The 27,291-nt window shown below is 44.6% G+C and overlaps 1 protein-coding gene across 2 annotated transcripts in view; it reads right to left on the reverse strand.

Annotated features, from left to right (window-relative positions):
• The window catches only part of PXDN (peroxidasin), a 223,652-nt gene that overhangs the window by 49,890 nt on the left and 146,471 nt on the right, over positions 1-27,291 (reverse strand). For both annotated transcript variants that reach the window (XM_069728002.1, XM_069728001.1), the window contains 6 exons: positions 12,252-12,421; positions 9,760-9,877; positions 8,524-8,693; positions 6,805-7,077; positions 2,243-2,359; positions 991-1,149 (listed from right to left, as the gene is read on the reverse strand). In XM_069728002.1, the coding sequence (XP_069584103.1) occupies positions 991-1,149; positions 2,243-2,359; positions 6,805-7,077; positions 8,524-8,693; positions 9,760-9,877; positions 12,252-12,421 (1,007 nt within the window). The remainder of the gene's footprint in view (positions 1-990; positions 1,150-2,242; positions 2,360-6,804; positions 7,078-8,523; positions 8,694-9,759; positions 9,878-12,251; positions 12,422-27,291) is intronic.

Below are 27,291 nucleotides of genomic sequence, written 5' to 3' on the forward strand. Positions count from 1 at the left end.
CAAGAGACATGTAGGTCCAGGATTAGGACCTGTATCGATCAAGTATTACTGACATATGATGTGAATATATCATTTTGAGAAACCAGATAAAAGTCTTCATCAAGGACTTTATAAAGAAAAAAATGTGTCTAAATCTCTAGGATTCCAGAGCACTACACTCCGGTACTGGAACAGGAACCGGCTAAAAGGAATAATTTACCCACTGCAGCTGTTCCTTGGCTGAATATCGAAGATTTTGGAGGACAGCAAAACTTGGAATTGGCAAATATCATTTACTACAATCCTAGTACAGCTCTGGAAATAATAAGATGATGAAAAACAACTCAGTTGCTCAAGCATTTCTCTCACTTGCTTAATGGTTGTTTGGCAAACCGCAATCCTTTATCACAGCACTCGTATTTCAAAATTATAATTTGTGCCTATGACAAAAGCTCATGGGGCAAAGGAGCCTGTCCAGGATTAGAAAAAGGGATATTTGTTTTCTTCTGCAATAATAATTCCATAATAGCTGTCAACTCCAGCTATTCCATAATAGCTGGGCTAAAAGCTATAATGACTTATGTGAATCCGCCCAAAAGTGGTCATTCTGTGGTGTACAGTGGGTGTTTCTCCGAGGGGTGCAGCGTTACCAAGATAGCTGGGTTGGTGTAGAGCGTTAACAACCCCATAAATGTTGGCAACTATGCCATTCTCATCTGTGAGATGAGGTTAACCATACATCCCACTCCAAAGTATTGGACACAACCATACCAGACATTACAATGTACAAGATGGAAGGTTTCATTGAGTCATTACCTTTAAGTTCTAGCTTTTAAATGGAACCTGAACTTGGGAAAAGTTTAAATACATTAGGGCCTTATCAAGATGTATCACGGTTTTAAATAAAAATCTATCACCCATCCAAACATCATAAATGTCAGCTTGCGCAGTGTTGTTTTTTTTAGACAACCCATTTTAATGCTTACATGTTGTGCTCTTGGTGACTCTTACCTCTGGCCTGGACTATCAAATGTGCCGAGGTACTTTTAGATCCCACAATATTAATGGCCTGACACTCATACTGTCCCTGGTCATGGAGAGCGACACGAAGTATCCGTAGAGTCCCAGAAGGCAAGACTTGATGTCTTCTGTCAACAGACAGTTGGTTTCCTAACAAGGAACACAGTCATTACACAACAAACACTAATAACTTCATCAAATAAGCCTCTCGAAAGTTTATTTGATATTAATCTCAATGCGATTAGGAGATTATAGTAAGACGAGAACACAACTCCAATAGAAAGAAGAGAACACCGTTCTGTCGTAAATTGAAATCCTTGAAAATATTCCGAGAGTAATTCTCTGCAAACATAAGACAACATGCGAAGCCTACTGGCTTTTAGGTCTTCCTGGTTTGCATTCATCCTAGGGCCTGCTAAATTACCGTATATACTCGAGTATAAGCCGAGATTTTCAACCCCAAAAAATGGGCTGAAAGTGCCTCTCTCGGCTTATACTCGAGTCATGGAAGGCGGAGGGGTCGGCGGGTGAGGGGAGCGATGCCTGTCAAATACTCACCTGCTCCCAGCACTCCTGACGCGGTCCCCGCATGACCCACGGTCTTCGGGAGCGGCAGCTTCTTCCCCTGTTCAGCGGTCACTGGTACCGCTCATTAAAGTTATGAATATGGACTCCACTCCCATAGGGGTGGAGCCGCATATTCATTACTGTAATGAGCGGTGCCACGTGACCGCTCACTACAGGAAGAAGCTGCCACTCCCGGAGACGTGGGACATGCGGGGACCGTGTCCGGAGCGCTGGGAGCAGGTAGATTTATATAAAAATTGAACTACGACTTTCTAGCTGGAAAATCTACATAAACTAGAGGCACACGGGTCCTACAATATATTTTATATACAATCAGAATCTATGAGAATTTCTATGTCTGTCTACGGAGAAGAGAATAATTAAAATCTGTTTGCAAACATCCATCTAAGGGAAGTAATGAGACATGATAAATCCGTTGTGGTCCGCTGGAGGGCGCACACCGGTACGGATGGGCGGACTCCACATTCTGTACAGACACTTTACATTCTTTTACTTCATCTCCAAATGTAGATCATTCTGACTTTAGCGGCTCATTTTCCTGTTGACTCTCTATAGGTCTAATCTACACAAATTCTCGCGGGGTACATGTGTTGAACATTGAATCCTAAAATAAGGGCCACCTCACAGTTCCCCCCAAGTATAGCCTTCTTCTTACCTCCTTTGGTCCAGGCAATTACTGGTTGGGGGTTGCCTTGAGCTTCACAATGGAAGTCCACATTATGACCTTCAAAGAGATTGCGATCCTGTGGAATAACCGTGAATTGAGGGATGGCTGAAAAGGAAGAGAAAGAATCAATTGAAATTGGTGTCATTATTTTGGAATCATTGAGCCTCCAGTGTGATGAGGTACAATGATAAGGTAGGAGATTTTTAACATAATTTTGTCCTGTAAAACAATGACAGGAGCGTGCTTTCTAAACCTCGGCTTTTCCCCTTTCTATTTTCCTGTGTTTAGCTGCATTGATAACAGAACGTCCTCATTTGGAGGAGTACAGATGAATGCAGTGATTGGTGAGCAGTGCTTCTCTATGTAAGTGTCCGTGTACACAGACTGACCGACGGCATGATTCAATCACCGTTCGGTTAACCTCTACTGTACGACAGTCGTTTGAATACCTGTTTACACCGGCAGACCACAGTAAACTGTGGACACTCCGCGATCTATACTGTGCATATTTTGCCAGAGTTCTCTGATCAGACAGTACAAAGCACTGCTGAGAATGATGATCTTTTACACTAAATAAAAGATCATTTCACCTGATAAAGGAGCTCACTGAGAGATCGACAGCCTGTTTACACGGAAAGATAATGGAAATGAGTGTTTTAAACAACACTCGTTCACAAATACCTTGCAGTGTAAATGTCCCCCTAACTGTGGGTAAAGCTGTGGGAGATTGTGATGATGAGCACAACGCTCAGAGAAGGACACTTTCACTGCCATCATCTGTACTCCAAATGAGTACATTCAGATATCGCTGCAGCTAAACGTGGCAAATGAACTGGGGTAAAAGCTGGAGGTTTGTAAACCTTTCACAAGAAGAAAAATCCCTTAGGCCGGCTTCACACTTGCGAGTTTTACGGACGTAAGAGCGCAGAAACTACGTCCGTAAAACTCGCAAAAAATACGGCACAATTATTCTCTATGCCCCTGCTCCTATCTGCCGTATTTTACTGATCAGTATTATACGGCTTTCTACGGCCGTACAAAATCGCAGCATGCTGCGTTTGTCACCGTACTGCGCAAGAAATACGCCAATGAAAGTCTATGGAAGCGTGAAAAATACGGATTACACACGGACAAGCAGTGTGACTTGCGAGAAATACGCAGCGCTGTTAGAGAGAAAAGCCGGTAATTCAGTGCGGTGTACAGTAAAATCACACTGACAGCTTACAGTAGAATAGGTAGAATAAATGTGTACACATAGAATAGGTATATATATATATATATATATATATATATATATATATATATATATGTCAGTGAGACACATATATGTATATATATTAATATTTATTCCAGCGCTATACAGCTTGAAAGCCGGTAATTCAGCCTGGGAGCTTTCTAGGTAAGTTCCCACGATCTATGAACATCCAGCAGAGGGCGCCTCACCGCAAATTAAGCTAAATATAGATCATTGATCTATATTTAGCCTCATTCCCCGGGGTTTTGCAGCAAGGAGCAGCCTGCACTAGCGGAACTCCTTGCTGCAAAATGTTTTAACCCCTTCAGAAGGATTTACATCGTTGGACGTTACAGATCTGCGGAGGGTAAGTATATTGTTGGTTTATTATGTTTTTTTACTTACAGAACGAGGGTCTTCAGTGACTGGATTGGGCGTAGAATAAAATACTCCAACAACCATTGTTTTTATTTCATTAAAATAATTTTAAATAATGTGTTTGTGTTTTATTTAACCCTTTACTACAATTGGATTAATAATGGATAGGTGTCATAATTGACGCCTCTCCATTATTAATTAGGCTTAATGTCACCTTACAATAGCAAGGTGGCATTAACCCTTCATTACCCCATATCCCACCGCTACACGGGAATGGGAAGAGAGTGGCCAAGTGCCAGAATAGGCGCATCTTCCAGATGTGCCTTTTCTGAGGGGCCTGGGGGCAGATATTTTTAGCCAGGGGGGGGCCAATAACCGTGGACCCTCTCCAGGCTATTAATATCTGCCCTCAGTCACTGGCTTTACTACTCTGGCGGAGAAAATTGCGCGGGAGCCCACGCCAATTTTTTCCGCCATTTAACCCTTTATTTTAAGAGCTAGAACGGCCAAATTTTGCAGATACACACTACTGACATTAGTAGTGTGGAATCTGCAAAAAAAATGGAGAGAAGACATGGTTTACTGTATGTAAACCATGTCTCAAATCATGTCGGGTTTTAGGAAGGAGAAAGAAAAAGCCGGTAATTGAATTACCGGCTTTCAAGCTGTATAGCGCTGGAATAAATATTAATATATATACATATATGTGTCTACTGACATTATATATATATATATATATATATATATATATATTTATATATATACACACAGTATATATATATATTTTTTTCTTTTTGGGACACATGGATCACTTCTATAGCGGTATGTTGGTTTTGCAAGCCTGCGAGAAAACCACGCAGTACGGATGCCATACGGATTACATACGGAGGATGCCATGCGCAAAAAACGCTGACACACCCTGCCTACGGAGGAGCTACGGACCACTATTTTCGGGACTTTTCAGCGTATTACGGCCGTAATATACGGACCGTATTTTCATACGCTGAGTGTGAAGCCGGCCTTATAAAGTGACTTTCAGGGTATGTGCACACGTCAGGATTTTTAGCGGTTTTTTTTGTAACATTATGCATCTTATCTGTTAGAATGCATTCCGCATTTTTTGTGCAGATGTTAGCGTTTTTTTCCGCAAAAAAAGCACATACCGCAAAAAATCCGGACATGCTCTATCTTTTTCCGGAGTTTTTTGCGGATTTCCTATCAAAAAGGTCATTCCGGAAAAAAAAAAAAAACGCAAAAAATCCTCAAAAAATCAGCGCAAAAAACGCGCAAATTCCGCGAGAAATCTGCGCGAAAACACGCGGATTTCTGGCAGAATTCTCAGGATATTGTCAGGAAAAAATCCTGACGTGTGCACATACCCTTAAAGTTTTATCTCTCTCCGTGCTGGACAAAAAAATAAATAAATAAAAATGATGAGTTAAGCTACTCTATAAAGTGTCTTTCACTCAAAACTATTGAACTATTAAGACAGCACAAGAAGGGCAAAAGAATCTGAGAACAAAGTCATCTTAATAAACTTCATAAAAGATCAACCAAGCTAATGTGAAATTCCAGAAGGGGAGGATTAGTGCTGATTGAGCAGAACATCACTCTGGCCCCATCATTCATCAGCCATTATCTGTGCTTTGTAGTCAGGTTTTGGGTTAGAAGAACGCCATGATTAAGCACAGCTCCTAATTAACTGCAGTGTTTCTTTCCTGAAAGTAGGAAGGATCAGTCCCCGGTGGAGGTCTTGTTGATATGTGAGGGTGGACAGCGGCCAGCTGGCCCGCGTGGGAGGCTGAAGCTCTTAAGGTGAGAGGAGGACATTGAGCAAAACAAGACTGCGGTTAGGACGGCCAGCTGATCCCAAACATGGTCCTCACAGCTGCTATAGACCAAGTGTCACGGTATTTCTGTAGAAGACATTAGTATGACAGACGCAATTATACAAGATGGGGAGATGAGAGCCACACGCGTGCCAACAAAGAGGGGTTCATGCAACAGTCCTCAGCTCTAACCCACATAGTAAAGACTGTGGTAATGGCTGCTCCGTAAATGTTAATATTGGTGCAAAGGACCTAAGAATAAGGCCGGGTCAGAGAAGCAAATGAGAAAATCCGATTTTCATCCAGATACCTCGTTTTCCATCCATATGTCCGTATTTTATGACCTTGTTACTTCCTTATTTATATGCCGGCATTTTAAAATGTACATTATCAAATATAGTTTCCTAAGTTAATGGCAACGAAGCCATAAAGGTTAGATGCAATATGGATGACCCATGTTGGATTCAATATTTTTTTTGTGTGTTAACCCATAGACATGAATTGGCCATTCTTTTACAAACTGCTTTCTCACGAACACTCGATTTAACTGGAAAAACTTATCTGATCAGTCCTATTGAATTACATTGCTAAGAGCGCACTCCGATTTTTACTGACAGTAGATGTCCGTATAATACACTTGTCTGAACGAGGTCTTAAGACCATATTCCCACGTTCAGTATTTTACCTCAGTATTTGTAAGCCAAATCAGGAGAGGAACAATCACAGGGAAAATATAACAGAAACACGTCACCACTTCTGTATTTATCACCCACTCCGGGTTTTTGCTTACAAATACTGAGTTAAAATACTGACCAAATACTGAACATGTGAATGTGGCCTTATCCTGAATGAAGGATATTTTGGCAATAATGCCATCCTTTGCTTTTCTTATGAAAAAAAAAAAGACAGAACAACTTGTTATTTTGGAAAAGTTAAATTTGTGGAAAAAAATAGGATATTTCACCTGTCAAATCTCTCGCTGCCCCCAATCAATGATCATTTTTATTCCGATAGCGCCAACATATTCCGCAGCACTGTACATTGATCTAAGCAGCTACATCACAGGTCCACTGCCTCAGTACAGACCAGTAGAGAGCTCATCTGCTTACCTTGGACTATGATATAAGCAGTGGAGTGAATAGTGTCCACAGTGTTAGTTGCAAAACATGTGTACTCTCCTGCATCCTCCTGGCTCACTTCCTGAATGTACAGTCCCCCAGATGGTGTGATAGTGATGCGGGGATCAGTGGGTATTGGGCTCCTATCCCCTCTGGTCCAGGTTATTCTTGGCTGTGGTTGACCAGTTGCACTGCACTCCAATGTGACACCTTCTCCAACAAGCACTTCTGTGTTTTGAGGCTGAATCACAAAACTGGGTCGGGCTGAAAAAATTTAAATCAATATTTTGTACAATTTCCACATATATTCCAATTTTCCTATCACTGCACACCAGAGAAAATTCCATTGAAAACCAATTATCAATATATATTTGGCGTGGTGGTGAGGACGGGGAATAAACCAAGAGTGAACACACAGACATCCATACTCCATGCAGATGTTGTACTTGTGTGGATTGGATCGCAAAATCACAAATGAGCCACTGTTATAACTGAGTCGGCCAGATTTAATATGGTGGTGTAAGGAAAAGGACATATTGCCGATGTTTCCCCTTGAAGAACAAGAGTTATTGTGAGGTGTAATGTGAATAGTGTTGTGCATTGGTGATGTTTATGTGTAATGATCTGTATTGTTGGTAACAAAACGGTGTTCAGCCCAGCAACAGGAAGTTAACAGGGACAGTGAGAGTTAGGTTTGGGACTAGCCCATAAAGGGAGGGGCAAGGCAGAAGGGACAAAAGAAAGATCCTGTGAGAACGCTAGTTAGGGCCTGGAGTGTATAAAGAAACAATCTAAGATCCATTGTGACCAGTGCCACATTCTTGGGTGTCTCTAAAGTGAGAGGAGATCGGGAGAGAGAGATAGCGTGAGCAGTAAAGAGGAAAAGTGACGGAAAGACCGAGTGATTGACTAGAGACGGGTCCTGGGAGAGGACACCTAGCAGTATGGCCCAGAGTTTACAACTCCTAGAGGTAACGGACCTAGATAGGACAGAGTACACAAGACGAGTAGAGTGCCCCAGGAGGGAGTTTCACAGTGTCAGTAGAGGAGAAGATTAGTATTGGCCATACTGGCACCATAGTCCCCCAAAGGGGATAGAAGACGCAGAACTGAGAGTTGAGTAAAGGACTCTGGCTAGGCTGAACTTTAGTGTCGAGCTGGGTTGTGGTGAAGTAGAGAAGAACAGAGATAGATAAGTAAAGAGAAGGGCATTGAATCTGAGGAAAATGTTGCGTATCATGAAGGACATGTTCAAGAATATATGTACCTGCTATCTGCGGTATACAGTATAACCCTCCCCTAGTTAATGTTCAGTAAAAAGTTTTTTATGAATGGTGGTCTTCATCATTGAACTTTACAATATATGTTCCTGGCAAACCAGTGTCCAGCCTGCATGGGTGTATTGCCACACACCCAGCCAGGACCCCCAACCTTCATGTAAAATGCCGGGTGTAAGAGAGGAGTACCTCGCCAATGGCTACTGCCCCGCGAGACATTACTCTGGCACACAAAATGATCGCTTCCTGGGGAAAAAGGTTGTCGCCATACAGAGGTACAAGGAGTGACTACAGGTCTAATGAAGGTGAGTAAGGACTTTGTAACCTCCAGTTCTGGGTCTGTGCCATGTGCATAGACCCTTCAATCTCAGTAAAGAGTCACAGAAAACCTAAGGAAATAAATGGATATTTGCACAAAGTGGATATATTTTACCTGGTGTCCCAAAATATCGTAGGGTGACCTCAGGAGTCTTCACTTCTCCAGCTACATTCTTGGCCATGCACTGATAAATTCCCTGGTCGGTCTCCTGAGGATTCTGGATCATTAATGTACCATCTTCAAGAAGATTTAGCCGGGCATCCTCTTTCATGCTTAATTCATTTCTAGATTGACAAAGTAGATTACCGGTATTTATTTTCTGCACAGTTCGTTAAAGAATTAAAAAAAAAAATGTACTATCAATATTTTTTGTCAATTTAATTTTTTTTTTCTTTTTTAAATGTTTGCTTTGAATGAACTCACATGATGCTAAACTGAGAATTCAGGCAAGAAATAAAAAGTATATTGCCTGGTAGAATTTTTGGCAATTTTTTCAGATAACGATCTGTGTTCTAATATAAAATTTGTAATCTTGTAATTTTCACACTGGACACTACACCATCTGAACCTATCCTTTCCTTTTTTTTAGCAAAAGTTTACAGCAGTTTCCTTATCAACAGAGGCAGGATTACAATGACAGGTAACACCTCTATATACTGCTGAAAAAACAGGATCCACCAATCACAATGGGTGATGTCATAGCTGCCCCTGCCCTTCACAGGCACCTTCGCAAATGCTCATTAGATGCTTCAATACAAAAGAGAAGGTTGGAACTTGTCCAGTCCTTTTAAAGTACATGAAGACTTCTTGTAACAGGAAGATAAAGTCTAAAAAAAATCTCCGTGGCCATAGTGAAAATGATGTATGGAATGTCTGCACATATTGAAACCTGAAACCAACAATATAAACAATTTCAAGAAGTTTATCACAAACTCTTGTTCACATGGATGCAATCAATTATTTATTCTAGAACGTTAGAAGAACCTTCACCTTCTGCAAAATCAATATCTGCTAATAAGCAAACTTAAGACTACTGATCTAACAATCTAACAATAGTTGGAATGGAAGTCTCTCATTCTACTGCCCTTTAAAATCCAGGATCATAATAATGTTAATCCTATTAACCTCAATTGCTGAGGGCAAAAGTTTCAATGTCAAAGATTCAAAGACAATCTGCCCCAGCCCCAACACCACAGATGGGCGACTTGTCTCTCCCTGTACCATTAACCTTCTACTGACCAGAACCATGATCATTCATAAATGGCCTGAAGGTCCAGTAAAAGGGCCATTATAGGACACAACAGAACATTTGGCAATAAATTCATGATTATTGTTTTCCATTTAACATACTTGTTGCGGAGCCAGATGATCTCTGGTTTGGGATTGCCTTCAGCTCGACATGTAAAGTACACTGTGTTCCCTAAGGTAACGTCCACATCTTGAGGCTCTGATGTAATTCTTGGCCGCTCTACAATGTAAATGAAAATCATTTTAGACCTACACTTATGTAGCCCCTAACACATATTGCAAAACTTTCAAAAGTTCTCAACTATTTTCACCTACAATGTGAAACTTAAGAATCTCAGACCCATAGAGCACATTTTATATGTTGATGATTACTTTACTGATCAATGTGTGTTCAACCTCCATCAATCATCAGACAGTATCGAGGAAGATGCGAACAGTCGCATTTCATCTGCATGTGAGCATGCAATGAATACATGGTATTGACTGGCGCCAATTCCAATGAACAGGTGACCGTGCTATGAAGAACAGTGTCTTCTTTGTAGCAAGCCCTCCTCTCAGGCTAAACATTTTTAATAGGTAATGTGAATAATGGTTGTTCTACCAGGATCCTTTTAACTTTTCTTTTGCTCTGACACTAGAGAATGGTAATGATTAGCATGAATAGAGAGTGATATGTTGGAAAGAAATAACCAGAAGGCACAGGATGAACCGGATGCTGTCCCTACAGATCATATGAATGTGGCTATACATATTAGAAGACAGGCAAAACCCACAAATAATATAATATGCAAATCGCCTCTTCATCTCAGAAGAGGCAATTTGCATATTATATTTCCCAGAGGAGCATTGCACGTCGAATAAGCCTCCTTACCTTGACAAGCCAGAGATGGTATGTCACTCTCCATAAGGAGAAACGATAGCCCTTGGACCCCAAACAATATAAAAATTGCAAAGGAGCGACCATACTATCTTGAGAGCAGATATCAGGAGAATATTTAGGGCCACCATAACATAGTAACATAGTTAGCAAGGCCAAGAAAAGACATTTGTCCATCCAGTTCAGCCTATATTCTGTCAGAATAAATCCCCATATCTACGTCCTTCTAAAGAACCTAATAACTGTAAGATACAATATTGTTACGCTCCAGGAAGACATCCAGGCCTCTCTTGAACCCCTTGACTGAGTTTGCCATCACCACCTCCTCAGGCAAGGAATTCCAGATTCTCACTGCCCTAACAGTAAAGAATCCTCTTCTATGTTGGTGGAAAATCCTTCTCTCCTCCAGACGCAGAGAATGCCCCCTCGTAACCGTCACCTTCCTTGGTATATACATATACATGGTTATTAGATCGCCTCTCAGTCGTCTTATTTCTACACTAAACAGTCCTAACTTTGCTAATGTCTCTGGGTATTGTAGTTTCCCCATCCCCTTTTATTAATTTTGTTGTCCTCCTTTGTACTCGCTCTAGTTCCATTATATCCTTCCTGAGTGCTGTTGCCCAAAACTGTACACAGTACTCCATGTGCGGTCTAACCAGAGATTTGTACAGAGGCAGTATAATGCTCTCATCGTGTGTATCCAGATCTCTTTTAATGCACCCCATGATCCTGTTTGCCTTGGCAGCCGCTGCCTGGCACTGCCTGCTCCAGGTTAGCTTATCATTAACTAGGATCCCCTAGTCCTTCTCCATGTCAGATTTACCCAATGGTTTCCCGTTCAGTGTGTAATGGTGATATTGATTCCTTCTTCCCATGTGTATAAACATTCAATAAAATTTGGTGAAACCTGAGAATTTCAGGCAACCATCTAATGTGCAAAGGGGCCTCTTTCCCCCTGACATCTGCCCTCAGGATTGTTGAGGATGATCTACACGGAGCACATTCGGTTCATCCTCTGCTGTTTAAGGGCTGGGTGGTTGGAATTAAATCTCCTCTCCGCCAAACAGAAAGGATCAGATAAATCTCTGTTAGAGGATTCTGACAATGACTGACAACATGGTAGCTTTTGGCTGGGTGGGGCGGGCAGAAAGCAGAAGAGAAAAAGGTGACCCAAATAACAGTTCGGCCGACAGCCACCTAATGTGTATGACCAGCTTTAGTTATGTTAAATTTCATTGCCCTGTTTTTTTTCTCTTCTCGAAGGAGATTAAAATTGTCTGGAATCATTTACTCTACTTTCTCCAAAGAAACACATGCACACTTAGCTGAGCCAAGTGTATATGTGTATGGGGAAACTGGTAAGAATAGCCATTCGACAGTCATCTTTGATATCTGGAATCTTAACCCTAGTTTGTCAACATTTAGAGACCCCCCAATGTCCTTCCAATTATTAATTAGTAATGTATGTATTTTAGACCGCCTATTAAGTTATTAAATTTCATATACAGCAGAAAGTTACTAACTTCTTTCAGGTGTCATTGGCTCCTTTACCCAATGAGCCATGTACATCTTTATATAGTATGTCAGCTCTTAGGGTTAGGAGGTTATGGCATGACAGATGGAACCCAGGAAGGCCCATTACTATTTAAAAGGAGATTTTCCTAATGAATGGGTATAAGTTATAGACCAGACTCAGATTCCGAGGGCGACTCACCACAGTTCAGTTCTGCCGGTGTAATGGTGGATAGAGATCTTCCCTGAAGTCTTCGCGGATACTCACAAGTAGCGGCTGCTTGAGCATTACCAGATTCAGAGTAAATCTTTAGCAGATCCGCCAGCCAAAGGATCTCACAGTCACAATGGAGAGAGTTGGAATCCAAGCGACTGTTTAGGACACAATAAGTAACATAAGTAATGCCAAGGATATACACACAGACAGATAAAATATGGTTTCTGAGAATTCAGCCAGAACCAAAGAGAATAATAATAATAAATAAAAATAATCTTTATTTTTATATAGCGCTAACATATTTCACAGCGCTTTACAGTTTGCACACATTATCGTCGCTGTCCCCGATGGGGCTCACAATCTAAATTCCCTATCAGTATGTCTTTGGAATGTGGGAGGACACAGGGAGAACATACAAACTCCTTGCAGATGTTGTCCTTGATGGGATTTGAACCCAGGACTCCAGCAAGGCTGCAGTGCTAACCACTGAGCCACCGTGCTGGCAATCTTCATCACAGAAAATATATCAGGACAGTAAAGACCACAAAGTAGCAGGATGAAGAACATAAAAGTATGAAGCTTCATTATACACATTTGTAGCTGAACGCCACAAGAGAAAAATGCTTAAGTGACTCGTCAATTGTATTCTATGGACAGATTGCTTCATCTCAATTATAGCTAATATTGTGCTCAGTGAAGTTCCCATGGGTGTGATCAGTTCTTATTACATACAGTGATGACCATTCCGATACATTATTAGTCTGGGACCAGGTGAACCCACCCCTCCAAAACAAAATCCATGCATGAGACGTCTAGTACTGTACTCTTGAACTTTTTACTTGATGGGATAGGATTGGTGCGAAAACTTTATAAATAGTGGGAGGCCAACTTCTAAAATCATCGATTCTAAAAATGAAAGCCAAGCCACACCGACTAGGCACTGTAAACCATTAAATTTCCTTGCTTATCTGTGCCCTGGCCACCTCCAATACATGGGACTGACTGAATTCCCAGGACAGAGAGGTAGCTGGTGAGCCACAGTGATGGCAGGTAAAAAAAATAAAAAGGTAAAAGGGAACACAGCATTAGATCATTCCTGCTGTCCCTTCATTGTAAGGATCAATGGGGCATTTCCAGAACCTAAAGTCATCACCTACTGATAGTGATCAGTATTTTATCCCAAATCCTGAGAACTGGGTTTTCAAAGTCCCATCTAGAGTGCATCATCTATTCAAGGTGGAGTCCAGTCCTTTGGTTACTGAGCAGAATTCTTGGGATCACTGGGGTTTTAAGCAGTCAGAGCACTAGCAAACCCATTCATAGGATAGAGGATAACTTTCAAATTTGGGAATATCCATTTAAAAGCTTTTAGTCTAGAAATCAGGTTATATTCGAGGTCACAAACTTTTCAAAAGGGATCTTATTGTTGAGGAGAGCCATAAGATTAAATACTTAATTAGCCTCCAGACATAAGAGTTTGAGAGAAGCAACCCATAACATGTATTGTTTAACCTTACATAAGCTTTCTCAGATCAAAGTGAGACACTAAAGATGGCTGCCATTTCCTGTTTCACCACACCATGTGCTGATATCCAAGATGATCAGTGAGACCATAAAGATGGCTGCCATTTCCTGTTTCAGCACACCATGTGCTGGTATCCAAGATGACGCCCACCCTGATGACCTCATGGATCCGCCCAGTGACGCCCACCTTGATGACCTCATGGACCAACCCACCTTGATGACCTCATGAATCTGCCCACGGACTTGCTCATTGCCCAACCCACTAACCAATGGAATACATCCGATCACTCCCATTTTAGAGCTAACCGAGCCCCCCTTACAGGGGTTATATAAACCTGTGTTCTGACTAAATAAAGCTCTTGGAGCTGAGCCATAGATTGATCAATGAGAGTTTACATCTGACTGTGTGTTGTCTGATGTTATTTCTTTAGTGCGCACCTGATCAATATCCATTTAGGCCAGGAGTAGGCAACTGGAGTGAACATTTCTTAATTGTTCAACCTAACATATTTGGCGCCCAACGTGGGGTCAGCAGAGGAAGAGCCCTGAACCCTAAGGACCGACGAGTGGAACGGCAGGACGCGCTGAATACCCTGAACCAGGAGACTGATCACCTCCTTATCAGAACACAGCAAGTCTGCTGATTTTTATAATCTGTAGTCTTTACCTGTGTCCTTCGGGGTATCCTGTGCAGATTGCCTGATCGTGTCCGGGTTTTACGGTATCTGTAAGACGGCAGAAGGGTCTCTCCGCTGCTGGTCATTGAATTGCAAGAACCGTCACATGTTTTAGTTGCCTACTGCCTGTTACGTGTTGTGGAGAGGGGAAATGACTGGTAGTTAGGAGAGAGAAAGTGGATTTTTCAGCGTTTTTTTTTTTTAAATTATTGTCTGTGGTACAGTACACGGTTGTCGCCTGTGATACGATTTTCAGTTCTGTATAGGAGAAACTAGGACCTGGAGTGAATTGATTCGACCTAATAGGGGCCCATTAACTTTGAGTTAGATGACTCAGTTCGGCGCCTAATAAATTGTGTAGCAGACCGTTAACTTGGAGTGAGATGACTCAGTTCGATCCTAATAAATTTAGTTTTGCCTTGTGACTTGGAGTCAAATGACTCAGCACGGGGCCTGGTAATTTAGGAGTGTTACGTGTTACGGAACCACTCAGCACCCAGAATATGTTGTGCAGTTATATGTATGCATAATAGGTTCCATGTGAGATGCAAGTCCCTAATGCACCAGCCCACAGGCTGCGCCCCTGGGCAGAGGGGACACAATATTCCTCTTTTGTCCGCCCCCCCACCCTTGTAATTCCCACAGTAAATATCGGCAGGCTCCGGCCACCTGCGGCTATTGTAATGTATGTCTGGCCTGCCGCTTTTCTATTGGCCTGCCCTCTGTATCTGTGTGATATATTATGTGTCCTGTGAGTAAAGTGTTGTCAGACTGGAAATATGTGGAGAAGCAGTGATCTTTTATATGCGCCCATCTAACCAAGCAATTCCAGCTAGCGTCCTTCATTTAGACTCCAGCCAAAGCAGAGTGGACCTCCGGAAACATGGGGTGGTACTAAAAGAGGTACCCCAGATTGGTAGACCCCGTTACACTGGTGGCAGACAGCAGGATATTATACCCCTTCTACAGGAGGAAAGGAATGAATGGAAAACAACTACCAGAAGTTAAAGAGGACTACACAAAAAAATCTGGTGAAAGCCCGAGAGTTGATCGCCAGCAACAAAACAAAAGCAGAGTTGATAGCAGCCATCATGGAACACGACAGTGCAGCGCCCCCCAATGTGAACGTGGAGGAGACTGAATTCCAGAGGGAAGTAAAGAACAGACTGGCGTTCTATGGCCCAAACCCTGCAGTAGAGATCATACGAGAGGTGATGGCTGATGTGCGTACTGATCTGAAGGAAAAGATGGCTGAGCGGACCAGGGTAGAGCTAGCCAAGATGGAGATGGCAGAGCGGAGAGATGAGAGTCAGCGAACAGGGGGAGCTCTGGCCTTCGACCAGGTACCTTCAACAGAAAGCCACAAAAAGATCCAGTATAATGCCTTCCGACAGTTGGGGGAGGCAGAGGAAGACATTGATGGCTTTCTGCAGCACTTTGAGCGGCAGTGTGCCCTTCATCAAGTGAAGCCGGAGGAACGGGTTCAGATTCTGGCCAGCAAGCTGACAGGCTGGGCAGCGGACGCCTATCGCATGGTACCTGATGAGGACTGTATGGACTATGAGCGGATCAAATAAGTGATCTTGGCCCGGTATGCGCTGACACCAGAGGCATACCGCCAAAAGTTCCGCGGACTTATAAAACGCGTAACCGATACCCATGCTGAATGGGCCTGTAAATTACAGCGGTCACTGCTACAGTGGGTACAAGGGTGCCAAGCAACCACTAAGGAGGACGTCCTCCAGTTCTTCTTGTTAGAACGATTCTTTAATGGACTAACCCCCGAGACACAGGAATGGCTTCGGGACAAGCGGCCAACGACTCTTGAGGAAGCCGCTCGTCTGGCCTATGAACATCATGATGCCAGGAGGCCTCAGTTGTCCAGATCAAAGATGGTCACTAGGGGTCCTCCCATGGACCTGGAGGGCCCCAAACCACCGAAGATTGTAGGGGGACCAGCTAGAAACCAGGCCTACCACAGTCCCCCTGGGGTGCGATGCCACACCTGCCGTCAGCTGGGCCACCTGCAAAGACAATGTCCCAACCCGGACTCAGCATACCCAGTGGCCAAAGGCGGGAACAGCTACCTTCAGCTAGGCTGCTGTACACTGCTACGAAGGCGAAGCTGACCCGGCATTGGGGACTACGACTAACCAAGGGGTAGAAGAGATGGAGGAAGTGCTGAATGTAGACCCCGTGCAGGCAGCCCGGGCAGATAATCAACAACAGCATCGACAGGTCATGTGGGTTAATGGGAAACGTATGCAGGGACTAAGAGATTAAAGGGCAACTTTGACCCTTGTGAAGCCTCATCTCGTCCGGGACCAAGAGAAGACGGACCGGACAGTGGCAGTTCGTGTAGCAGGGGGAGCTATACATTGACTGCCCATTGCCAGGAGTCACTTGAACTGGGGAGTCGGGGATGGCCTTGTTGAGGTCGGCTTGATGGAGGATTTGCCTGCAGACGTCTTGCTGGGAAATGACTTGGGGCCCATGTTGTCTGCCTTCTCGGTTACCCCTCTGGCTGAGACATATCCTGTGACCACCCGGAGACAAGCTCGAGCTGCGGAGGCGGAATCACACTCAGAGGAGGCCCAGGTAAGAAATCCCAGCCCTACACGTATTCCCATAGCCAGACACATTTCTTGGGCCACCCCAGATGAATTTAAGAGGGAGTTACTTGAGGATCTTTCATTGGAGGGATATCGTGGGAAGGCACAGGAGGGGAGAGGGGTACTGGAAGGGGAACAGTTTGTATGGAAGCAGGGACTCCTCTCCCGGATCACAGAGCAGCACCACACAGGGACGAGCCCCACTACAAAATGACAGCTGGTAGTTCCCAAGAAGTATAGGCAGGAGTTACTGCGAATCTCTCATGACATACCCTTGGCCGGGCACTTCGGCGTCAGTCGCACCAGGCATCGTCTGAAACAAAAACTTCTTTTGGCCGGGGGTAACCTATGATGTTCGTCAGTACTGCCAGACCTGTGACAGTTGCCAGCGCATTGGCAAGAGGGGGGATCGATGCAAGGCCAAAATATGCCCCCACCCTATTGTGGAGAAACCATTTAGCCGAGTAGCGGTCGATGTGATAGGGCCGTTAGCCAAACCCAGTCCGTCAGGGAAAAGGTATATATTGACAGTGGTAGATTATGCCACACGGTATACAGAGGCGGTTGCGTTACCTAACATACTGGCAGAGATGGTGGCGGCCGCCCTGCTCCAGGTTTTTTCACGGGTTGGATTTCCCCGGGAGATTATCTCGGACCAGGGTACCCAGTTTACAGCAGGGAAGACCAACCAACTGTGGAAGCTGTGCGGCGTAAAGTCCATTAGAAGCGCCCCGTACCACTCGCAAACCAATGGGTTGTGTGAACGCTTTAACGGGTCGTTAAAACAACTCATTGGGACTTTTACCAGGACCTACAGGGACTGGGAGAAATTCTTACCACACCTCCTGTTTGCCTATTGGGAGGTGCCCCAAGAATCCATGGGGTTCTACCCGTTCGAGCTGGTATATGGGAGACGGGTAAGGGGACCCCTAGACTTCGTGCTAGAACACTGGGAAGGGCCTCATAGAAGGGGTTCCTATTGTACCCTATGTGCTGGAATTCCGGGACCGCCTACAGGAGCTGACCCAGGCTGTACGTGAGAACATGCAGGCGACCCAGCGGCGCCAGCGCGTATGGTACGATCGGAGGGCCAGAGAGTGTATCTTGGAAATAGGACAGAAGGTCCTGGTGTTAGAGCCCACTAGGCAGAACAAGTTCCAAGCTGTATAGCAGGGGCCCTACCAGGTAGTGGGGAAAATAGCCGACACAAAAAAAAGTCGCCGATTGTGAGGACCCCAGGGTTATCCGCATGTTCCATGTAAATATGCTGAAGCCCTACCGGGAGCGCCGTGAAGAGGTAGTGGTCATCTGTGCACCTGAAGCAGAGGATTTAGCTGGACTTGCTTTGCCGGATGTCTTAGGGCAAAGGACTCAGTCTAAAACATGTGACCAGGTACACTTGGGTGAAGACCTAGGCCCCCGGGAGAGACAGCAGGTGGAGGAGTTGTTGAGGCAGTGACAGAGGATGTTTTCGGGGAGACCAGGCTACACTCGCCTGACACAACACAAGGTTGAGACCCAGGATCAGACCCCACTGCGACAAAACCCCTTCCGCATCCCTGAGTCTGTACGAGAGGGGATGCGACAAGAGATACAAGAGATGTTGCGTTTAAGGGTCATTGAACAGTCAGATAGTCCCTGGGCCTCCCCCGTAGTGTTAGTGCCCAAGAAGGATGGGACTACACGGTTTTGTGTAGACTATCGTAAGCTCAATGAGAAAACAGTGACGTATGCATATCCCATGCCGCGTGTGGATGAGTTGTTAGGATGGTTTCCCTTTTGCGTTTTTTGCCGCTGCGTTTTAGCGCAAAAAAACGCATGTGTTTTTTTCCCTATACTTAACATTAAAAACGCATGCGTTTTTTGCATGTGTTTTGCCGCGGTTTGCGGCCGCATGCGTCTTTCTATGCATGCATTGTGTTGCAGAAATGCAACATGTAGTAATTTCTAGCTGCGTTTTTTTGCGGCAAAAAAACCTATTGCTGTCTATGTAAACGCATGCGTTTGCATGCGTTTGTAAACGCATGCGTTTTCATAGAAAAACACAAGAATACACACTAATAAGCCAACCCCAAACCCTAAGGGATCCTAACCCTAACCCTTACCCTAAGGGATCCTAACCCTAACCCTAAGGGATTCTAACCCTAACCCTATACGGTGGAAGGAAACTGGACTTAGGCTCATCGAATACATCCTGAAAATCAGACAAAAACTCCGGAATTTCAGAAGAAGGAGAAGGGGCGATTGACATCAGAGGAACAGCATTATGAACCCCCTGACAACCCCAACTAGTTACAGACATGGACTTCCAATCCAAAACAGGATTATGGACCTGCAACCACGGGAAACCCAGCACGACAGCATCAAGCAAATTATGCAACACCAGAAATCGACAATCTTCCTGGTGGGCTGGCGCCATGCGCATGGTCACCTGTATCCAAAACTGGGGCTTATTTTTAGCCAAGGGTGTAGCATCAATGCCCCTTAAAGGAATAGGATTCTGCAAAGGCTGCAAGGGAAAACCACAACGCCTAGCAAAGTCAAAGTCCAGTTCAAGGCAGCGCCTGAATCCACAAACGCCATGACAGAAAATGACGACAACGAGCAGATAAAGGACACAGATAACAGAAATTTAGGTTGTACAGTACTGATGGTAAATGAACTGGCGATCCTTTTTGTCCGCTTAGGGCAGACAGAAATGACATGAGAAGCGTCGCCACAATAAAAACACAACCTGTTGCGACGTCTGAAACCTTGTCGTTCCGTTTTAGACAGAATCCTATCACACCGCATAGGCTCAGGAATTTGCTCTGAATTTGCCATAGCACGCACAGTTCTGCGTTCCCGCAAGCGCCGGTCAATCTGAATGGCCAAAGACATAGAATCATACAGATTGGAGGGTGTGGGAAACCCCACCATAACATCCTTGACGGATTCAGAAAGACCCTTTCTGAAAATTGCCGCCAAAGCATCATCATTCCATTTAGTCAGCACAGACCATTTTCTGAATTCCTGACAAAACAATTCAGCCGCCTCTTGCCCCTGAGATAGGGCCAACAAGGTCTTCTCAGCTTGATCCACAGAATTAGGCTCATCATACAATAACCCCAATGCTTGAAAGAAAGAATCAACATTAAGCAAAGCAAGGATTGCCAGATTCCAGGGAAAATGCCCAATCCTGTGGGTCACCACGCAGCAGGGATATGATGATTTTAACCTGCTGATTGGGATCATCAGAGGACCGGGGTCTCAATGCAAAAAACAGTTTACAGTTATTTTTGAAACTTAAAAATTTCGATCTGTCACCAAAAAATAAATCAGGAGTGGGAATCTTTGGTTCTAAAGCAGGAGTCTGAACAATATAATCTGAAATACCCTGTACCCTAGCAGCAAGCTGATCCACACGAGAAGCTAACTCCTGAACATTCATGTTAGTACTAGGTTCCTCAGCCACCCAGAGATTAAGAGGGAGGAGAAGACAAAACAGGCTGAGGAAAAAAAAATGGCTCAAAACCTTTCCTCCCTTCTTCTGAGATTCAATTAACTCATTGTTGGCCAGTTGTACTGTTATGATCAGGCGGCCTGGGAACAACATGAAAAAACCTTCGCTGGAGTAGTGGTAACTATACAGACCGCTAACCCTGAACTTATCACAGACACTAGAAGTAGCCGTGGGGTGTGCCTATCCAGACCTAGACACCTCGACACAGCCGGAGGACTAATTATCCCTAAAGATGGAAAATAGGAAAACTGACTTGCCTCAGAGTAGACCCCCAAAGTATAGGCAGCCCACCAACAAATAATGACGGTGAGTAGGAGAGGAAAAGACACACGCAGGCGGAAAACAGATTTAGCAAAGGAGGCAACTTCTACCTAGATAGGAAAGTATAGTACAGGATACTGAGCGGTCAGCACAAAAAACTACAAAATATCCACAGCAGAAAAATACAAAAACTCCACCACCTAACTAAAGGTGTGGAGAGTATATCTGAAACTCCAGCGAATCCAACCAGACTGAGAAAACAACAGGACAGTCGAAGCTGGAACAAAATTGAAACTATGAACCGCACAAAAAAATAGACACACAGCCTGTGAGCCTAAGAAAAAGAATCAGACACTTATCTTTAGCTGAAATGGCAGCAGGCAGGAGAGGCCAGGAGAGAACCATTACTGGCAATAGAACATTGACAACTGGCAGGGGCTAAAGAGTCCTGCAGAGCTAAATACAACAGTCAGCTCTGCAATTAGCAGATACACCTGTCCAATCCTGCAGTCCAGGCACAACTGCATTACCATCTACAACCACCGGAGGGAGCCCAAAAGAAGAATTCACAACAGATTCCCCTTAGTCCTGACGCTATTCCCAAGTCGGCATTTGTCACCCCGTTTGGCTTATTCCAATTTCGAGTTATGCCATTCGGGATGAAGAATGCCCCGGCAACCTTCCAGAGGCTGGCTGACCGCCTTCTGGATGGTCTCCCGGACTATGCTTGTGCCTACCTGGATGACATCGCCATCTACAGTGCGACATGGGAAGAGCATCTAAATCACCTAGAGACAGTATTGGACAGGATCCACCAGGCCGGAGTCACCCTGAACCCAAACAAGTGTCACGTGGGCAAAACAGAGGTTCAGTATTTAGGGCATTGGGTGGGAAGTGGGAAACAGCAACCAGAACCAGCCAAGATTGAGGCCATACCCAAATGGCCCACCCCACGCACTAAAACCCAGGTCATAGCGTTTCTAGGGACAGCGGGGTATTACAGGAAATTCGTTCCCAATTACAGCAGCGTAGCCAAGCCCCTCACTGATCTGACCCGTAAGAACCAACCCCACCAGGTAACCAGGACCCCAGAGTGTGAGGAAGCCTTCCGCCAACAAAATGACGCCCTCACCAATACCCCTGTATTGGCCGCACCCGATCCAACTAAACGTTTTCTTGTTCACACAGACTATTCTATGTTTGGATTGGGGGCAGTACTGAGCCAAGTCGGGCTGGGCGGCCAAGAACACCCGGTAGCTTACCGGAGTCGGTAACTACTGCCCTGTGAAGTAAGCTATGCAGCCATCGAGAAGGAGTGCCTGGCGGTATTATGGGCACTCAAAAAGTTGCAACCATATTTGTATGGACGACAGTTTTCCCTCCTAACGGACCATAATCCCCTAGTCTGGCTTAATCGTGTCTCCGGAGACAACGCCAGATTGCTGCGGTGAAGTTTAGCCCTACAACCTCTGGACTTCACCATCCACTATAGACCCGGCAAACAAAACGGTAACGCCGATGGACTAAGTCGACAAATGGAACTTATACCAACCCCATAAACTTCGGTCATCCCCAAACCGATCCGTTAAAGGATCAGACTGTGTATGCCGATCGCGTCGATGAAAAGGGGAGCCGTGTTACGGAACCACTCAGCACCGAGAATATGTTGTGCAGTTATATGTATGTATAATAGGTTCCATGTGAGATGTATGTCCCTAATACATCAGCCCACAGGCTGCGCCCCTGGGCAGAGGGGACACGATATTCCCCTTTTGTCCCCTCCCACCTTTGTAATTCCCACAGTAAATATCGGCAGGTTCTGGACACCTGCAGGCTATTGTAATGTATGTCTGGCCTGCCGCTTTTCTATTGGTCTGCCCTCTGTATCTGTGTGATATATTCTGTGTCCTGTGAGTAAAGTGTTGTCAGACTGGAAATACGTGGAGAAGCAGTGATCTTTTATAAGCACCCATGTAACCAAGTAATTCCAGCTAGCGTCCTTCATTCAGACTCCAGCCAAAGCAGAGTGGACCTCCGGAAACACGGGGTTGTACTGAAAGAGGTACCCCAGATTGGTAGACCCTGTTACAAGGCGTAATTTGGATTAAGTAGAGAATAATTTGTTTGTAAAGTACGGAACACGGAAGTCGGACAGGGACCACGTGACAAGAAGGAATAGGAAGCGTGTGCTGCAGACTCAGTTCTCTTTAGAATCTCAGGTTCGAGTAATCTCCCCCGTCTTATTATTTGTTTGCTGTTTGTTATCTTGATATATATATATATATATATATATATATATATATATATATATCTATAGAAAGATAGAGAGATTAATGCAGTTCTACCGTATTGGCACTAAGCCAAATTCAGATGGCAAGTTAGACCCGTGAACATTAGTGGCGAGTCGTGAAGGGAAGAGTCATGTTAAACAATGTAAAAAGCTTATGAAGTTGTGTGGAATGCCAGAAGGGGGGAGGTTACAGCCCCTGGAGTAGAAGATTGTCTTGGGGAAAAAAAAAAAAAAGGTATCCTAGAAGATAATGGATTGTTGTCTACTGCTAGGGCATGGGAAAGTCTCTGAAAGTCTGTATAGAGAAAATTCAGTAGAAGAGGAAAGGAATAAAAAGGGTAGAGTTTTGAGTTATGTGTATTACAAAAATACATCCTGCTAGCGGCCACCACCGTATAATGGTGGCCCAGAGCCATGTGTTAATGCTGGCAGCAGCCATTTTGTGGATGGCAAAAGTGTTAATTCTAACGAAAGCCATTTTGTGGATGCCAAATGTAATTCTGGCAGCGGCCATTTTGTGGATGGCAAATGTGCTGCTCCTGGTGGTGAACATCTTAGACTAAGGCTACACACCACATCACTAAATCCTTGTTACCCAGTAATGACCACTAACAGCTAATACTATATTCCTTCGGGAAGTGAACAGGCTTTACCCATGTTTCCTGTTTCAGTGGTTTCCAATGGGGCAGCGACCCTTTCCCCTATCACTCCTGTTGTGAATCCAGAAATCCTCCCACCTGGATCGTCCCCGGCACTGACCCTTTCTACTGTCACTTCCACTGCCAATTTAGCCGCACACCCACACGAGATGCTCCAAGCAATGGCCTCCCCTCCCAATGCTTCCGCTACAACAGCACTCTCACGCAGTCTACCTAACCCTATATCCGGTACCTCACAGGCTCTCTCGCAGCCAAGCACACACCTGTATGGGACGGTGGCAACTGTATCAAGGGGGGGCTCAATCTGGGAGGGGGATACCAATAGCACAGTAAGCACAAAGGGGAGGGAATGTTGGCAACCAATTTTTGAAAAAACTTCCTGAGGGACCCTTGTTAGTGGTGGGACAGGGTGACATAACAATGGAGACAGACGCTATTGTTAATGCTGCAAATTTTCGGTTAGAGCACAATGGAGGTGTAGCTAGAGCTATAGTGGAAGCAGGAGGGGTAAATATTCAAGCTGACAGTCGAATCATTGTTGAGTCACCTGGTCAGATAGCTGTTGGGGACATAGCGGTTACTAAAGCGGTTACTAAAGCTGGCAATCTTCTGTGTAGAATGATCATACACGCTGTGACCCCTACTTTTGACCCTATTCATCCAGATGTTAGTACTCAACAACTTCGTGCAGCAATAACTCGCATTTTAGAGTATGCAAATATTAGTGAGCAGATTGAGACCTTGATAATTCCCGCCATTGGTGTTGGCATTTTCGGTTTCCCTGTTTATGCATGCACAAGGGAAATCGTTGGAATTATAATAAACAAGTGTAGCCCCCCAAGCATTTGCTGTCTCTCTGAAATCAGGTTAATTAGTAATGAGGACAGGGCTGTTAAAGCTTTTAAGACTGCCTGTGTCACCTGGACCCCACACCATGATACTGGAGCTGCCCAAATAGAGCCCCTCATTCCAAGACTGCTACCTCCTCCTGCTCCTCATACACAAGGGATTACATCTGTACTCCCGATGCAATCTCTACTCTCGCCTCAGGTGCCACCACCAACAGTGCCAATGCTCATGTTTGAGGAGCCCACCCTCTACGTCAAGTTTACACCCAAGCAAGCTGCTACTCTGTTGAACCAACTTCCAGATCCAGAAAAACAGCCGATGCCTTTCTACAGAAGCATGCTTCAAATCCAAAGGAATTACTCAGCCACGTGGCAAGATCTCATTTCCCTGGCAAATCTTAAAGCGGGCGATGCATATTGGCCTGTTATTGAAATCGCGTTCAATGATGCCTCACTTGCCAGTGACACCACATGGGACTCTGGTATTTTGTTCTGCCAACAACTTAAGACATGGGCCTCGGATAAGTTGGCTGATCAGTCAACATCTTTCAAGGATGTCACGCAGGAACCAGGGGAATTGGTGGAGAGATATCATGCTCGCTTAGCTCAAATGTTTAATGACCTTGGCTTCAGTAACCAAATAAAAATTCAACGTGCTCGTCTCCTCTTTTGTTGAAGGCCTTCAGGAAGCCCTGAGGAAGCAATTTCAAGCAATCAGACCTGAATATGCTACATTGGATCCTAAGGATGTTTTAACAATAGCTAAGGGATTTGAAAAAACACTCCCTGAGAAATCGATAACCTCGAACAAAAAGACCCATATTCTATGGACTGATGTACAATATCAAAACCAGAAACTTCTATCACCTCGTAGCAAAGATGTCTGCTTCAATTGTGGCAACCCAGGTCACTGAAAACGGGATTGTAGGGCCCCTTTTCCAAGACGCAGATTCGGGAATCACAACGAGGATAATCGCAGATTCAACTATCCTTGTTACAATGACCAATACTACACGAACGACCACCACAAGCTCAGATGCATCAGATGTCAGTCACACCGCAGCTCTGATGGATCTAAGTACCCGATAGGACAAGGGCAAGCCGGTGTCCACTACTTTGGCTTCTATGTCTGGTCCTATAACCAAAGTAACTATCAACGTTCAAGGCAAACCCTTACCATTTCTTGTAGATACAGGTGCAGCCAGAAGTGTTATCAGATTACAGGACCTGCATTTTCCTGATCGGATATCCTCTGAAGCCGTGACATGCGTGGGAGTGGATGGCAAGCCCACTTCTAACAAGCTCACCCGTAAGATACAGGTTGCACCATACGAAGATGTGTTTATGCGTCTAGTGGTGTCCCCCACTTGTCCTACCAACCTTCTAGGAGCAGACCTTCTCCAAAAGCTGAGAGCAACAATTGCCTATTCATCAGATGGTCTCACCGTCACCATCACTGACCCGCTCAATCCGAGCGAAGAGTGTCAACTTCAAGCTGCACCTCTGCTTATGATGATGGATGAAGCTGCTAACAGTCTCTAGGGTTCCGCCAGAAGTGATGTCACAAGTTCCATCTACTCTATGGTCTACTGGCCCTGAAGACATTGGACGTCTTGCTGTGCCCCCGGTACGGGTCATTCTTAAACCTGGGGCTCAGCTTCCTAGGGTGCCCCAATACCCACTCAAATCTGTCCAGGAAGAGTATTTGGCCACTCAAATCAAGACTCTCTTGGAGAACGGGGCACTAGTCAAATGTAAATCTCCCTGTAACACACCTTTGTTTCCAGTAAAGAAGAGGACATTAAAAGGAGAAGCCCCAAAGTATCGTATGGTTCAAGATCTCCGGGCTGTTAACGCAGCAACTGTACTAGAAAGTCCCACTGTGCCCAATCCACATACATTGCTGTCGGAAATACCATTAGCTGCAGAACGTTTCACTGTCAATGCTTTCTTCAGCATACCACTGCATCTAAAAGATTGGTACCCATTTGCGTTCACTCAGAGGATCACAATATACCTGGACGGTCATCCCACAAGGAGCACAGAACTCACCAAGTCATTTCTCTCAGGCTCTTGCCACTTGTCTACAGCCGTGGAGAGAGATTAACCATCAAGTTGTCCTCCTTCAATATGTGGATGATCTACTATGCTGTCCTAATCAGGCGACCGCTGAAGAGTCAAGTCTCAGTCTTCTTCATCTTGCACAACAAAACTGTAAGGTGTCCCTCAACAAAGTCCAGAGGTGTCAGCCTAAAGTCGTGTTTTTAGGCCACTGTCTCTCTCCAAAATTGAAACACCTAACGGATGAAAGGAAACTTGCTATTAAGACCGTTCCTTTACCAAAAGGACCTAAGCAGTTACAAGCTTTCTTAGGTCTTATCACATATTGTCGCCAATGGATTCCAGATGCCTCCAAGCTGATGCAGCCGTTGTACGATGACCTCAAGACGTCAGCGTTTCCACTATGTCCCAAATCCGTGGAAGCTTTCTACGCTCTTAAACATTCTGCACCAGCTCTTGGAATCCCAAATTCTGATATCATCTTAAGACATCCGGTTCTCTTAAAGGCTCCACACAACATAAAAGCTATTTTTGAAACCTAAACGTCTGTCGCTGCAGCGTCATATGAGACTCCAATGTTCCCTCTTGGTC

Source organism: Ranitomeya imitator, chromosome 5 (assembly GCF_032444005.1).
Source record: "Ranitomeya imitator isolate aRanImi1 chromosome 5, aRanImi1.pri, whole genome shotgun sequence".
Lineage (NCBI taxonomy): Eukaryota > Metazoa > Chordata > Amphibia > Anura > Dendrobatidae > Ranitomeya > Ranitomeya imitator.